Source organism: Hemicordylus capensis, chromosome 2, assembly GCF_027244095.1.
Source record: "Hemicordylus capensis ecotype Gifberg chromosome 2, rHemCap1.1.pri, whole genome shotgun sequence".
Lineage (NCBI taxonomy): Eukaryota > Metazoa > Chordata > Lepidosauria > Squamata > Cordylidae > Hemicordylus > Hemicordylus capensis.
The window spans coordinates 332036100-332051766 of NC_069658.1; the positions used below are offsets into that span (position 1 = coordinate 332036100).

Here is a 15667-nt window from a genome sequence, read left to right on the forward strand (position 1 = left end):
TGCCATATACCGAGTCAGACCATAGGTCCATCTCGCTCAGTATTGTCTACACAGACTGGCAGCAGCTTCTCCAAGGTTGCAGGTGTCTCTCAGCCCTATCTTGGAGAAGCCAGGGAAGGAACTTGGAGCCTAGATGCTCTTCCCAGAGCGGCTCCCTCCCCTAAGGGGAATATCTTACAGTGCTCACACTTCTAGTCTCCCTTTCATATGCAACCAGGGTGGATCTTGCTTAGCTTAAGGGGACAAGTCATGCTTTCTACCACAAGACCAGCTCTCTTCCCTACTTATTGCATACTCTTGTTTTCTTTTAATCTGATAATAAACCCTTGGTGAAGTGTGCTACTTTTCATTTTGGGTCTGCCTTAGTCATATACCTTTGGAGGCCTAGGAATGTCCAGCCCTTCTAGGGAGTGTTTCACCACCTTACCCACCCACCTCCTCCAGAAATCTTATATAGAGAGTGGGTTTTCCCACATCAAAATAAAGAGGATGGTGGCAGCCTACTGTGAATCACTTAACTGTCAAGGATTCACCTGCCCCTTGTAGGAGCAATGACCCAGGCAGAGCAGCTAGCTGGGCCATCAGTGCAGGACTATTAGATGGTGTTCTTGGCCTGACTGGTGCTGCTTGCACTCTAAAATGAGGGCACCCTGAAATATTCTAACATGGTACAAAGTCCTGGGGCACTCTTAACATTGCTTGTTTCACCCATTCCTGGTTAGCTCTTGCTTCACTTTCCCACCACACTGCTGCTCTTTGAGTAGGGAGGGCATGAGTAGTGGCAGGCACTGACACCGCAAGGACCAGCTTTTAGCAACCAGCCTGTCAGTGCTGAACCCTAGGTCCCAATCATACTATTTGGACAATATTAGTCATACTGTCTCTGCACTGTAGGGAGCATTCTTAGTATCTAGTAACTACTAGATGTTAAGTACATTCCCTATAGAGCAGAGACTGTATGTCTAGCAATAGAACATATTCTTAACTGGTAAACCTGCATGCTGGAAACCTCCTAGCTATAGGTGTAGTCCTAATGACATCTAATTTGAATCCCCTGATTGGCATTTATTAAAGCACTTGAATGTTCTTTCATATACAGTGCTAATGTAAGGTCGGGCAGTATTATTCCTATATTGCAATGGAGGTGGATGGGCAAGCCTAATAGTCCAAAAGCCTGTCTCAAAATACTTACATCATAAGGTACAAAAGGTTTGGCTATCTAGACTTGTTAAACCAGTTCTGCTGCCAGCTTTTATAAGTGGCTGCTGGGGCATTTAGGGCATGGTTGCCCTCTCCCTCCCAATGCCTTTTGGGGCCATTAATTATGTCAAGGTGCATGGATGAAACAAGCAGTTAACTGTTGGAAGAGTGTACATAATTCTAAACTGTCCAATCTGTGTTGAGTGACCCCCTTCAAAAAGGCATAATGGGTTATTATGTCCTAAGGTACATGGATGAAACTGATACCATTTGATTGAGATGACCTTCCTATATCTTAAAATGTGCATGCCAAAGAGCCTCTGGTTCTATTTCTAGTGAAGGCTTGGACATCTGATTACTTCAACATTCTTGGTTCCAAAGTACAACATGCAATCCTAAAAAAGTGCTACATTTTCTAAACTGCGTATGGAGAATTCAGTGCAATGAAGAGAGCTTCTCGGAATGCATGCATGAAAAGAAAGATTGATTTTCCTCCACAAATTGTGTTGTCATACACCCCAGTGATAAAAATGTATTGGCCATTCTTCTGGGAAGCATTTTACACAAATGAAGCAAATTGATGGAAGTAGGCCTGTAGGCAAATCTATGAGCTACATAGATATTGGAAAGCTAGGTGCCTCATTGGGATCATCAACATGCCAATCCTATCTGGCTTTCATTGCATCACTGGTTGTGACCACAAAGCAGCCTTTTCAAAAGGGGAAACTTGGTCTTTCAAGATTGTAGAAAGAAATTAGAACGCACAAGTTGAATTTCCTTCTTTAGGTTATGCTGAGTTGACAAATGAGGCAACAATATGGAGCATCAAGTTATTTGCCAGATACATGGGCTTAAAAATTAAGGAAGGAAGGTTGCAGAAGTTCATGGATTTATTCGAATCAAAATGTGATTCTTCCATGAATGAGATTAAAGGGAAGCACCATGCATGTCCAATATTCAACAGAAAATACTGTGAGCAAACTTTATTTGTGGAACCAAGCTACACCAAAGAAGTCTGTTCTCCAAGCTACAGGACCATGGATGGAATACTGAAAATCAGAAGTGCGCACTGAAGTGCTTTGGGGATCAACCACCCCCATATCTTTAAATCTTCATGTTTGCAGAGCATGAGACTTCAGTGCTATCACATGAAGATAATGAATCAGAAACATTCACAGTGATAATGGAAGTGTGAGGAGGAAAACTAGAAGTCCCCTAAGTGTTTTGGGGGGGAAGTATGAGGGTAGAAGAAGCAGCTTGTGGTGAGGATTTGAGAGTTATGTTAATTGTTTTCATAACTGAGGAAAAATAGATGCAAAACTTCATTCCTGTAGCCAAAAAAATCCTTTATTAAACACACATACCCCATCTCTCCAGGGCAATACTGCTCAGAGACACTCACAAAATTAGAACAGATAAATAATAAAAGAATAACCTAGTTAAAACCAAATTTAAAAGTTAAACTTAAAAGCCCAGATATGGGGTTTTTATATGCAGATATAAGCGGCATTTGACTTTATTATTGCCAAAAGAGTTCATAAATTCAGAAATGTGAATTTCTTATTTTCAGTTAAATGGAAATTATGGCCCTGAGCACATTAATGGTATGATTTGAGACTGGCCCCATGTAAAGCAGTCAGATTGCACATTTTAAGATGGAGGAAGGTCATCTCTACCAACTGGTATCGGTTTCAGCTGTGTGCCTTATGATTATTAATGGACCCTGTCACCTGCTCCTGCAAAGTTGGTCAGATTGGACAGCTTGAAATTATGTACACTCTTTCTCAACATATACTGCTTGTTTCATCCTTATGACTTACCTAATGGCTCCAAAAGGGTGGTGGTGATGGGGGGGCGGGGGCGGGTGCTGCCCACCCTAAACACCGCTGCAGTTGCTCAAAAGACTGGCAGTTTTGGAAATGCCACAACTGGTTTAACAAGTCTAGATGACAACCCTTTTGTACCTTATGATGTAAGTATTTTGACACGGGCTCTTGGATTATAATGGTCCTTAGTAAATGTGTGTTGGTGCCGAGATTTGACCTGCAGACTTCCTGCTTCACACAGCTCAGCCACAGGGACTGTCATGGCAATCTGCGTAGGACTAGGTGGACTCTGGAGACATACCCTAGAGTGCTGCCTGTTACACTCAGCCCTACCAGAAAGTTGTATGTTACATATAACATATGTGGACTAGCATATTGATGCAAGTACTGCCTAGTTCCTACATGGAGACCATGGTGATACTTAATAACCAACCACATGTAGCAGTGATCCAAAGTAAGCTTTCTAGATGACACTGTTGCAGCATCATATGTCTTGACCAGACTATGTACTGTGAAGATGAGCTAATGAGCCAAAGGCAAGCTCCTTACCAAGGACCATCGTGCGATAACTCAGCAACAGTAAATTCAAGTGGTGAAGCATTTCATCCCATCCCTGCCATGTTTCTTCACTGTCCTGTGAACAGAGAGTTTATTTTACTTCTGGATTTATATCCCGCTCTGTACTCACAACACTTAACAACCAACTTTGAATGACATTGATGGTTCCATGTCCTTTAAAGGATCTGCAGTAGGTGGAGCTGGTACTGTTTTTCCTGAACAATGCATGTATGCTCTTGTGCTTACCCCTTCTTCTATTCAGGCCTTGAGAACAAGAGCTTTTCATCTCTTTTGTCAGAGGGTTGAAGGAAAGGAGCTCTGAAGTACCTGGTATTTCAACAGCAGAGAAAAGTTGTTAAGAAAATACAGTATCTTCGCCATAGATAAGGGTAGGTTGGTGGGTTCTGTGCAGCTATGGTGGAAAATGAGCTCCAACACTTTGCATCGTAGGATATGACATTCCATACTGTTTAGGAAGGCTTCCCTAGGAGAAGGAAGAGAAAGGAAAATAAGTGGTCTCTGAATCCAGGAAAGAGAACAGCTGTTCCCATTACCTGCAGCATGGGCATGACACACACAGGCAGGTGGCCTACTCATCTCAGCATGCTATTGGGATGCAGATGTTTACTGCATAAAAACTAGATAATATTTGCTCAAGATCAGGACAGGTTGTGTCTGAACCTATCTGCTTCACTTCACTCTGGGAAACAGCCCCTTTACAGTTCACTAGTTGAAGCATACATAGATTAATATGACACAGGACTAGATAACTGGCAGAAAAAAATACAGAAAAACTCAGTTATAAAAGTATATTTGTCCAGAGTAGATTAATACTAAGTCTGGAAAAGCTAGTAGAGCATTTACTTAGGTCTGTACACAGAAATTGGCAAGCTACAAAATATGCCATCCTAGAAGTTTACTTTTAAGCAATGTCCTCTTCATTTAGTGGTACTTCTAAGTAAATATGCAGAGAACAACAAACAAGAACATTTTGCTAGTTAAACTTCAAATATTAATTGTGAAGTTGTTGCAGCCTGACAGATGAAGGCTGCACTTCTAAAGGAGCTTACTTGGATGGAAATCTGCTGAATTCAGTGGGACTTCTGAGTGATCAAATATAAAGTTAGTGAACAAGGTAAAGAAAGGGCGAAGCCATACATTTAGTACAGCATTCAAGTATTCCTAGCTCTTAAAGCACCTTCCAGTAGAATTCCTGGAAGCAATTTAAACAGGAACAATCGTGCTGAGTCTGGAAGGATCAAAGTATATGGAACGGTGAACAGGACAAGGCTGTGGTTTTTGAGACTCCACACTTCTTAACTGTTCTGCAACAATACAGCCCAGAGCCTTTGTAGTGAATTAAAGACTGTCTCAGAGCAGCTCACGGGAGGGGGGAAACTGCTGAATCATCCCTGGCGAGCTGGCAGGCTGAGCTTCTCATAAAACTAACCCATATCTGGTAGAATTAAAATGCTAACGCCACCACCTCTCATCGACGGAGCTTGAATCTCCCTGGGCTTGGGGTGGAATCTCAGGGAAAACTCTCTTTATTTTGCTATTGGATAATACAGAAACCTTCCATGTGTAGGCCTACACGTGATGAGAAAACTGATAGCTGCTGAGTGCTTGAGGATGCTTTTGCACCAGAGAAATCCCCTTTTCTTCTCCCCCATTTTTCCTGAGTTAAAAACCAACTCAGAGGTTTGTAAAAAGAAACAAAAAATAGTTTTATTCAATTATTACAGACTGCTTCCATCTGAGGCTTTTAGGTTTTAAATACACTAAAAATACTTAGTAGGTTACAAAAATAGGTTGTCTTAAGCTTCAGTTTCCGGTTGCATTTAAGCACTTGAAGGTTTACAGAGGTTTTTTTTTGCAATACCCTAGGTAGATTGAGTGTAGGCTAGTGTAGCTTATTTTAATTACGTTGCAGGTAAACAATAATAGAACAGTATCAGGAATATGCAAAGCACACACACAAAGAAATGTAAGTTTCTAATGCAAAATCTGACTTAAACTGTTACCTATGCTGAATTCCCTTTTCCTTGAAAACTCACCCAATACCTGATGAGAATCAAGCTTCCTGTAATCCTGTCTCTCGAGGAACTGCAGAGTTCTTTCATGAAAGAAACCTTCATGCTGGCTCCTGCCATGAGGGAGCAAACTCCCTGCCCCTCATTAAGCCTTTCCGCACACACTTCTCCAGCACAGAACACTCTTCTTGTTCCCAGAATTCCCAGCAACTGCTCTCCAGGTCCCACCCACCTGGTGTACTGATTAGTTGCCCTGGAGTTCACCAGCCTGTCAGTCTAGACAAGGGTTCATTCCCTGTTAACGCTTTAGAGGGAGGGGAGGCTGATCACTACAGCCTTGTTTTGTGAAAGCTGAGGTTGGGGGAAGAACTGAAGTTGCAGGCACCTCTTTGTAGCTGCCATGCTAGCTACAACTGCTAGTTCCTTCTCCTGTTATCTTTGTTAAAATACAGTTGATGCCTTTGGTCTGAATTGCAGCCCTTGGCTACTATGTTGTGCTCAGCTGCCAGAAGAGCAGCAAAAGGGTATGGCTCTTCCACAACTTGGTGTAATCAGCACTTGATCTCTTAATGCCAATTCTGGAGTGGGGTGTGAAGTCAGCATGAACAGAGTAAGCACTGGATGTGTGTGTTTCTTTTCAAGATTGAGAAGTTTAAAACTTGAGGCTATTAAGAGATGGCTTAGAAGTAAGACAGGACCTAGGTTCCATGATCTACTCAGGGAGACTCAAGAGAGTCCCACAGTAACAATGGGTGACATCCACACCTTTTCATCAGCGGAAACTGTTGGGATCGGGTCTGATCCTGGGAGGGCAATGTCACCTATAGTGGCTTTTTAGCCCAGCTTTTAGTTTGGGTTAACGGTGCCAATGTGCCATTAATCATGTTCATGATCAGGATCATGTTCAGCCCAAAGAGTTCAGCCCGAGGAGACACAGAAATGGGTGCCTAGTGTGCCCATCTCCTAGGGGAATCCTCCAATGCACTGCACTTGGTGCATGGTGGGATACCCAAACTCCATGGTGCATGGTGGGATACCCAGACTCCATCTCAGCCTCCGGAGCTCCACGCTACCCAGGATCTTCTGGGAGAATGGTCCGTGCTCCCAGCAACATTTAATGGATCGTTGGTGGAGGGGTGGGGAAGAGAGAAACTTCGCACAGCCTTCCTACCCACCGTGTGAATGGCCCCTTTGAGGTATTCCCCTTATTGCTGATTAGAACTCCTTATTTCATGGTTGTAAAAATGCCACTCTGTAGGTTAGTCCCTGTGAGACCTATAAGCATCATGTTATATTATAAAGATTCACTAAAAGAATTTTGATATTAAGATTACATTTCAGGACCCTGAAGTCATGCTCTTGGTTTGCAGCCCATAGTTTAGGCTCTCATATTTGGTAGGTAACAAATCGCTATGGCAGAATTGATGTGGAACAGACTCAAGTACTTGGGGCAAGTGTTGTGCTCTGGTCTGGCCATTAATCAATTTCTGCATTAAGTTTTATCTATATGACAGATGTGTCCACCTACATTCATTTGAAATGAAGAACCAGGCTCTTGCTGGAACTGCTTTGTTAAAGTCTCTGTAGTACTACTTAGAAGAACATCCCCTAATTTTAATTAGGTGAAAGGCTAGGAGCCCTTTCTCATGAGCAGTGAGAAAGGGCCACCAGGTTTATGGAGAGGAAGCCCTAAAGAGCTTACCTCCCTGCAGATGATCATTCCGCCTTTCCTAGGTGGGCGGATCGCCCGCCCAGATGAGCACCAGCTACTGCTGGCAGCTCTGAGGGTCCGCGAGGCCCACTCCAAGTACGTGGTGCATTATGGGGATCTTCCCTCCACTCCCTGAATCTGCTAGCTGCAGCTGTTTGCAGCCATGGCTGATAGGGATGGGTCCGGACCGTGGAGGGGGTTCCTTTAAGGGCGGGGAGGGTTTACTTACCCCTCCCGCCGCTTTGCCCCCTCCAGCTCTCGTAATTACTGTAGAAATTGGGGCGGCAGGATACCTCCCTGCCGCCCCTTCTTGCTGCTCAATGGAAAAGGCTCTGACAAGCCTTCTGCGCACGCCGCGCGCAAGATTCACATCTCCCGGAGGCCCGGCCTACCCGGCCTCGTCCCGGTGGGTAGACTGGGCCTCGCGGCCGGGGGTGAGAACACCCTCCCCCGCCCTTAAAGTGCTACCCCTGCCGGTGCCGAAGCACCAAATCCCACCCCAGCTCCGAAACGTTTCGGAGGCCTTTACAATGGCCTCCGAAACGTTTCGGGCACAAGCATAGTTTGGAGAGCTACTGCCACCCAGTATAGATAATATTGAGCTAAATGGATCAGTGGCTCACTTCAGTATGAAATGAAGCTAGCACAGACCATGCCACTCTTGTAACTGCTTGTTGCTTAAATATCTAAAGCCACAGTATAGCTGGAGAACCCAGAATCCCACTTTCTTCCCCTCCCCCCACCCACATGCCAAAGAGAATATACCAGCAGCATACTGTTCCAAAACCTTACAGCATGGGTACCACAACAAGTAGGTTTGTTGAGATGCCCATGAAGAGTTGCAGCTCCTGCTACAAAATTGCCCCAATCTTTGCTTAATTTCAACATAAGGAACTGAGAATATATGGCCAATGAGCTTAGGGATGGGTAGGCAGGACAAGTATAGTCTTCATTTTTAAAAAAAAAGCCTTTCAGTTGGTGCTTCAGCTCTATACTAGCTGACCCCGCACAGAGCATCTGTGCAGTTGTGCACTGAGCCTGTAGCACCCCCCGCAGCACGCTGGCTTGGCCCCCCCCTGCAGCGCGCTGGCTCGGCCCCCCCCCCGCAGCTCTCCCCATTGGGCGGGCCACAGCCAGGCCACCCCGCTGCCGCCTCCCACCTCCTCCTCCCGGCTGCTAGGGCTTTGCCTGCAGTCCACCCACCTCTTCTGGCCAGAGGGGCTTCGCCTGCCAGCCCTCTACATCTGCATCCTTACTGCCACCATTATTTTTCTCCGCTTCAATGCTGGAACTCTTGCATGCTCTAGAACAGGCCTGCACAACTCAAATGACCTGGCGGGCCGAAACCAACCGTGACTTGGTTCATGGGGGCCGAGGTCAATTCCTAGCGTGCTGATTATTAGAGTAACACTTAATATCAACCAATCAACTGAATTAAAGTGAAATGAATTAAAAATGAATTTAATCAATATTTAACTTTTGATGTTCTGGCAGGCCAAGACTGATTTAAATTAATATGAAATAAGTTGAATTAAAATTCATTCTAATATAAATATTATACAATCTGTACAAAATACATAATAAAATGCATTGTTCTTCCTTTCCACCTCTGCCAAATCATCACACAAAACATGGAACACTTTTAAGGGGGGGGGAATATGAGAACCTCTTCTCATAATTTTGGAAAAGAGGGAGAAGGGGAAAGAAAGATGGAAAGGATGCAGCAGGAGGCTTGGCCAGAGAGAGAGAGAGAGAGAGAGAGAGAGAGAGAGAGAGAGAATGAGAGAATGAGAATGGAGCAGTCTTAGTGGGTGGGGGAGAGAGAGAGAGAGAGAGAGAGAGAGAGAGAGAGAGAGAGTGTGTGTGTGTGTGTGTGTGTGTGTGTGTGTGTGTGTGTTAAGAGACTTAAGAGACATTGCCTTGAGAGAGCGAGAGAATGGAGCAGTCTTGGTGGGAGAGAGAGAGAGAAAGAGAATGGAGCAGTCTTGGTGGGAGAGAGAGAGAGAGAATGGAGCAGTCTTGGTGGGTGAGAGAGGGAGAGAATGGAGCAGTCTTGGTGGGTGAGAGAGAGAGAGAGAATGGAGCAGTCTTGGTGGGTGAGAGAGAGAGAGAGAATGGAGCAGTCTTGGTGGGTGAGAGAGAGAGAGAATGGAGCAGTCTTGGTGGGTGAGAGAGAGAGAGAATGGAGCAGTCTTGGTGGGTGAGAGAGAGAGAGAATGGAGCAGTCTTAGTGGGAGAGAGAGAGAGAGAGAGAGAGAGAGAGTTAAGAGACTTAACTGCGCAGGCGCGCCTCGCAGATGGGAAGCAACACTGGGCCAAATGGCAGGCCTGAGTGTCGCTCTGGTTTCTGCTGCTGTGCGCCACTGCTGCCGTGGGGGAGGGTAAGGAAGAACACCCACACCCCTGCAGCCATCTCCTCGGCCATGCAGCGGCTGGAAATTTTTTTGGGGGGGTGTTTTTTAAGCAGCAGGGGGAGGAAGAGGAAATAGCCCCGGGGGCCAGGAAAAAAGGCTTCGCGGGCCGCATCCGGCCCCCGGGCCACATGTTGTGCAGGCCTACTCTAGAGCATCTGCACGTTAGTACTTGATTGCTCCCCTCACCTCAGAGATCTCCCCACCCTCACCTGAGCTGCACTCCTGCTCCTCCTCCATCCCTTTACTCCATCCCCCTCACCCTTCTTGGTCGTGGCTGCATCATTGCTGCTGCCTATTGGCCAAGCTGCAGACCCCTATCAGCAGAGACCTCCTCAACCTCACCTGAGCCCTGCTCCTACTCCTCCCTCCAGAAGCAGCAGCAGTGGTTGACGGCCGCTCGTCCCCCTCAGGCCGCTGACAGGCCCAAGCCCATACCTTGCCTGCCTGCCTCCTTCTGACAATGGCCTCGGTAGCCCCAAACAGCAGCAGTGGTTGACTGGGCCCTCTGCTGCTAGTGCTGCCATGGCTGCTCATTCTTTTCAGGCTGCTGACAGGCTCAGGCCCGTCCCTTGCCCTTCCTTTCCCCTCCTTTTTCTCTCTTTCACTCTCCTCCACTTGCTCTTCCCCCTCCCTTCATGTTTTCTCTCTCTCTCTCCCTCCCTCCCTGAGGTAACAGATCTTGTTCATCTTGTTTCCTCATTTAATTTACACAACAGGCATCCTCCTTCTCCTGAAGGGGCTCTTTCCTCCCTCACGACCCATCTTTTTGCAGACCCCTGCCTGCTATCCTTTTATATCTATACTAGTATTTTTAAGCCCGTTATGATAACAGGCGCTAGCTTTCTATCCCGTCTTTTCTGTCTCTCTCTCTCTCTTTCTGTCTCTTTTTTCCCCCTTGTCCCCTCTCTCTTTTTGTTTTTTTTGTTGTTGTTGTCTCTGTTTTTGTTCTTCCTTATTTTGCTTATACTTTTTTTGGGTTGTGTGGATGAATAACGGACAAAATGGCCCATGAGAAGGTGGCCGCCCCCGCCTATCGCCCTCCCGCGCACCCAGCTGCCGGAGCCCACCTTACCCGCTCCAGCCCGAAGGAGAAGAGAGGAACTCGGGAACAGAGCTATTCTCTGTGTTAAGCTGCTGCCTATACTGTCGCAATGGACGCAATAGGCGTCCTTTGCGTCCATAGTGGCAGTTTGAGCAGTGACTTAGCACAGAGAGGAGCTCTGCTCGTGAGCTCCTCTCTTTTCCCTCGGGCTGGAGCGGGTAAGGTGGTCTTCGGCAGCTGGGTGGGCGGGAGGGCGATAGGCGGGGGCGGCGACCTTCTCATGGGCCATTTTGGCCCTTAATCTTTTTTGGGGGGGAGCGGGGAAGGTGATTTTGGGCAGCTGGGAGGGAGGGTGAGCAGGCGGGGGCGACGGCTGTGAGCGGGCGGGGGCCTCGTTGGCGGCTTCGCCGCCACCTCGCCCAGCTTCCCTGTCCCCCGTCTCGGTCTTCCCCCGCCGCCATTGCCCTCGCCTTTTTCAGGGCGGCCGCTTCTGGTTGCCTCGGCCTCCTCTCGCCGTGCCGCAGCTCATGGCCGAGGTGGCGGCTCTGCCGCTGCCTCGGCCACTTTCCCCCGCCGCCACACACCGGCTAATGGCCGCCCGTGGCTGTGGGACACTGGTGTCTGCAGTCCTGTGTCCCTTGGGCTCTTCTGGGCCTGCGCTTCGCGCAGGCCCAGAACAGCCCAGGGAGGCAGGGACGCAGATCCCCAACATTCCAAAGCCACGGCCACTCACTTAGCCTTTTATTATATAGGATTCCTCTCCTCTACAATCAAGAACATTTTCCGACCAGTAACAGTTGCATTCCAACTGACCTTAACCATCACAGGCACCTGCTCCTTATCTGCATAGAGAATCCCCACTGCCCAATCACCACAGTGCCACAGGCTCCTCCTTCCTGTCTGCATATGGAATCCCCACTGCCCAATCACCATGGTGCTTCTGCTCTCACAGGCTCCTTCTCCCTATCTGCATATGGAATCCCCACTGCCCAATCAGGTGCTTCTGCTTGCAAACTCTGTCAGCCAATCGCCTCCTTTCTACCACGTCCCCACGCATGGCCCATCTTGGAGAATTATCAGCTCTATATTGTACATTTGGTCCTCCCACGGAAGAGCTTGTTAGGACACAGCCCAGAAGTACCTCAACATGTAAAAGTGCAGCCAGTCTCTTGCTAAAGGAAGGAAGACAGTTGTGGGCTCAACACAGGAAAGGGCAGTTCCCAGCAGAATGAACTCCAGGTGTGTTTATACATCTCTTACCTTTGGCAGCGCTTGGGAATATTCAGCACAGCAGAAAATACCATGTCTGCCATCTTACTGGCACTGCAGTTTGGAGACTTGTCCACTTCTACTGCTATAAAAAGCATCCTCTGGAGAAGTGCCACCTCCCTTAGAGAGAGCAAGAGTCGAGAAACAGAGTCATTTACCTCTTATTTATTGCATTTCTATATCACCAAGTCATATAAATCTCATGGCAGTGAACACAACAAACTGCCCAGAGATGGAAGTTTGGGGCAGCATACAAATTTTATAAATAAATAACCAACCATCAAAATCAAACCATTAAGAATAATTTAAGCAGGTATGTTTTAAGGCCTTCCTAAAAGCCACCAGAGATGTTAGACATCTTACTCTATCAGGAAGTGCATTCCAAAGCTCAGAGCAGCTACAGAGATGGCCCGATTCTAAGTTGCCACCATACAAGCTGGCAGCAACTGCCAGTGGACCTTCCCAGATGGCCTTATAAGCAGTGGGGCTCATGCCACTCCCACTGCAGAGTAACAGGCTATGGCCCAAGGTACCAGGTATCAGATTTGGCTGTCTGGGGGATAGGAAAAAAAATCTGGGGTTTTTGCCACAAGATAGGCCTGAGCTAATCTGAACCTATGGCGCAGCAGGAAAATGACTTGATTAGCAAGCCAGAAGCTGCCAGTTCAAATCCCCGCTGGTGTTTCCCAGACTATGGGAAACACCTATATTGGGCAGCAGCAATATAGGAAGATGCTGAAAGGCATCATCTCATACTGCGCAGGAGATGGCAATGGTAAACCCCTCCTGTATTCTACCAAAGACAACTACAGGGCTCCGTGGTTGCCAGGAGTCAACACTGACTCAATGGAACATTTTACCTTTAATCTGAACCTGCAGCTGACTGGAACTCATATGCACATGGAGAGTCAATGAATGTGACATAGCCCTGTTCCAAACAGCTGCCTAATTGTGAGGCTGCAATCAAGATTGCTTCCATGTGGTTGGGACTCTGCACAGCTGTGGAAATCCACTTCCCAGATCTGTCAGATCATATGGTATATACTAATGCTGCTGACCTCAAAGGAGGTTCGACACTGGCACTCAGTGATCCATTTGGTGGATGTGGAGCAGATGTATGCATTCACAGCACTTAACGGAGCTCCATCCGTGTAGGCAATTTCAGCAGCACTTTACTGGGTGAACATTGGACTTGCACTCATTCCTTTGCCAGCGAATACCAATTTCTTTCTGTTGGCTTTCACAAAGCAGGGCAGAGGCTTGCCAGACTCATCACAGTCAAATCTGAAGAATATCCATCAGGCATACCCAGAACCAAATGCACCCAACTTAGAGGGGAGCCAGCATTTTCCTTGTGCACTAACCTAGTCTCCTGGAGAGGGAGACAAGCAGCAACAGAAACCTCAGAGAGCCAAACATGTGGATTCCTTTTGCTTACTTTTGAGACTGCAATCCCAGAGCGGCATCATCTGTGTCTGCAGTTTGGTCTAAGTGCAGCTTTGGTACAGAGGTGCTGCTCTTGTCCGTGGAGGTTTCTAACAAAGGACTTCTTGCTTTCTGCAGAGGTCTTCTGTGCTGTGAAAGCTTTCCAGCAGTGATGGCAGCTACTAGCCATTCAGTTACTTCCCTGAGACAGAAAAAGGAGGATTAGTAAGGGGAGGTGCCTCCTCTTGCCATCCCCAGATGCTCAAGCTTGATATGTAGTCTTAGAGACTAAAGTATTTATAATAATTTCAGCTGACTCCTCCTTCACATGCCACAGTATATCAAGGGCTGTGTTGTTGCCTGGGATACAACTGGGCACATGTGGGAGAGAACACTTGAAAAGGTTAAGTTTCAAGGCCTTGGCTGTCCCACAGAGGTAAGATTTGAGATAATGTGCTAATTACTTTACATTACTGAAGCACTGGTCACAGGAAAGCACAGCCTTGGCAATAGATCTGGGCAAAATGCCTAGTCGGACCGTCCTCTGGAAGTCGTCCTCCAAAGTCTGGATCACATACTGCAAGAACAGGAGTCGTCCAGGAAACCTTTCTACCTGAGGGAGCCAAGAAAAAAAAATCATGACTGACTGTGCGTGGTCCTTCTGTACAAAGGATTTCACTTGGTGAGCAGCCAATACAAGCAACAGAAGCAGAACCCAACTGATGCGAGGCAGCATGAAAATTGCAGGTGACAATCACATGTGTGTAAGGTGAGAGAGGTAGTGAAACCTTACCCTGTGAGAGTCACTTGCCCAGAATGAATAGGGAACCAGTTCAGCAATTACACATGGTAGCCATGGCAGTTTTTCTTTTGTGCTTAAATATTCACCCTCTCCAATTCTGGAGCCAAAGTAACTCAAATTCTGTAACCTATTATATTATATTATGCAAATTTGCATAATATGCCATGCTTGTCATTGAGAGGGCAGGCAGAAGGAGCTATGCTGGCCATCAAATTTGACACCATGGAAATCTTAGTTGATGCCATATTGGCTTTTGAGATTTCCCCCAGACACAGCCTTCACATTTTAAGCCATCTTGACAATAACAAACACAAGCAGCTTGTTTTTTCTCCCTTTAGAGTGAAATCAGAAATATTCAGCATGCTGAATTCTGCACTTGCATGGAATTGTGGAATACAAAACAAACCTGACCATAGCTATGCTGAAATAGCCCCATCTATATATATTGCTGTATCTAGATTATTTATTGGGGAGTCATTAGGCATAATGGCATTTGCCCAAAGACGTAAAAGAGTCAGTGACCAAGCTGGCCTTAATGATCTTTGATCAACACACAAACAGCCAGAAAGTGGTCTCATTCTGTAACAAGAGTTGACTGCAGTCCATGGCAGTTTTGTGCAAGCAGCCAGAACAAAGCTATCAAAAATAAATAAAAGGTTTTCAAGTGGTAGGGCAAGACCCATAGAAATGCTCTACTGCATGAGATGACCCCTGTCCGCCTCCAACTCTCACAGCAGCAAAGATCCCAGCAAGACCAGGAAGCAAGATTCCACATGGCCCACAGATTGTGCAACCAATGCCAGTGCTGCCCTGTTCTCAGTGAGGTGACTATGCCAGTCATCCAAACAGTCGGAAAACCTGCCACCTGGGAAGAGGTACTATCAATGGTAGGCTATCAACTTGTAGGCCGCACAGTACCCAGCTCCTAGATATGCCTGTGCTGGCAGAGCGTATGGGAAGCAGGACACTGATGTGAATCATACCTACAGGCTTGGTCTCCCAGCATCAAGAATGGTGGAGATTCTTCTCTCACAATTTTATAGGCATATGCCCGAAACGTTTTGGAGGCCATTATGAAGGCCTCTGAAACATTTCAGCGCTGGGGTAGGGGGTGGTTTCAGCGTTGCGGCGCCGGTAGTACTTTAAGGGTGGGGGAGGGTGTACTCACCCCTCCCGCCGCATTTCCCCCGCCGGCGCTCTGTTATTTTTAAGCCCCTTGGGGTGGCAGTGTTCCTCCCTGCTGCCCCGTTCCCCCCATCGGCCAGAAGTGGCTGGAAGTAGTGAGCGCGCGTTTGCCTGTCATGCGTGAGCGTGCCCCCGCAACAGCTGCATGCGCGCTCGCTACTTCCGGCCACTTCCGGCCGATGGGGGGGAACAGGGCGTCAGC

General features: G+C 47.1%; 1 protein-coding gene across 6 annotated transcripts in view; it reads right to left on the minus strand.

Annotated features, from left to right (window-relative positions):
• Nucleotides 1-15667, minus strand: part of SIMC1 (SUMO interacting motifs containing 1) — a 40837-nt gene that overhangs the window by 1580 nt on the left and 23590 nt on the right. For all 6 annotated transcript variants that reach the window (XM_053287802.1, XM_053287807.1, XM_053287803.1 and 3 more), the window contains 5 exons: nt 13943-14091; nt 13492-13680; nt 12045-12173; nt 3912-4068; nt 3576-3660 (listed from right to left, as the gene is read on the minus strand). In XM_053287802.1, the coding sequence (XP_053143777.1) occupies nt 3576-3660; nt 3912-4068; nt 12045-12173; nt 13492-13680; nt 13943-14091 (709 nt within the window). The remainder of the gene's footprint in view (nt 1-3575; nt 3661-3911; nt 4069-12044; nt 12174-13491; nt 13681-13942; nt 14092-15667) is intronic.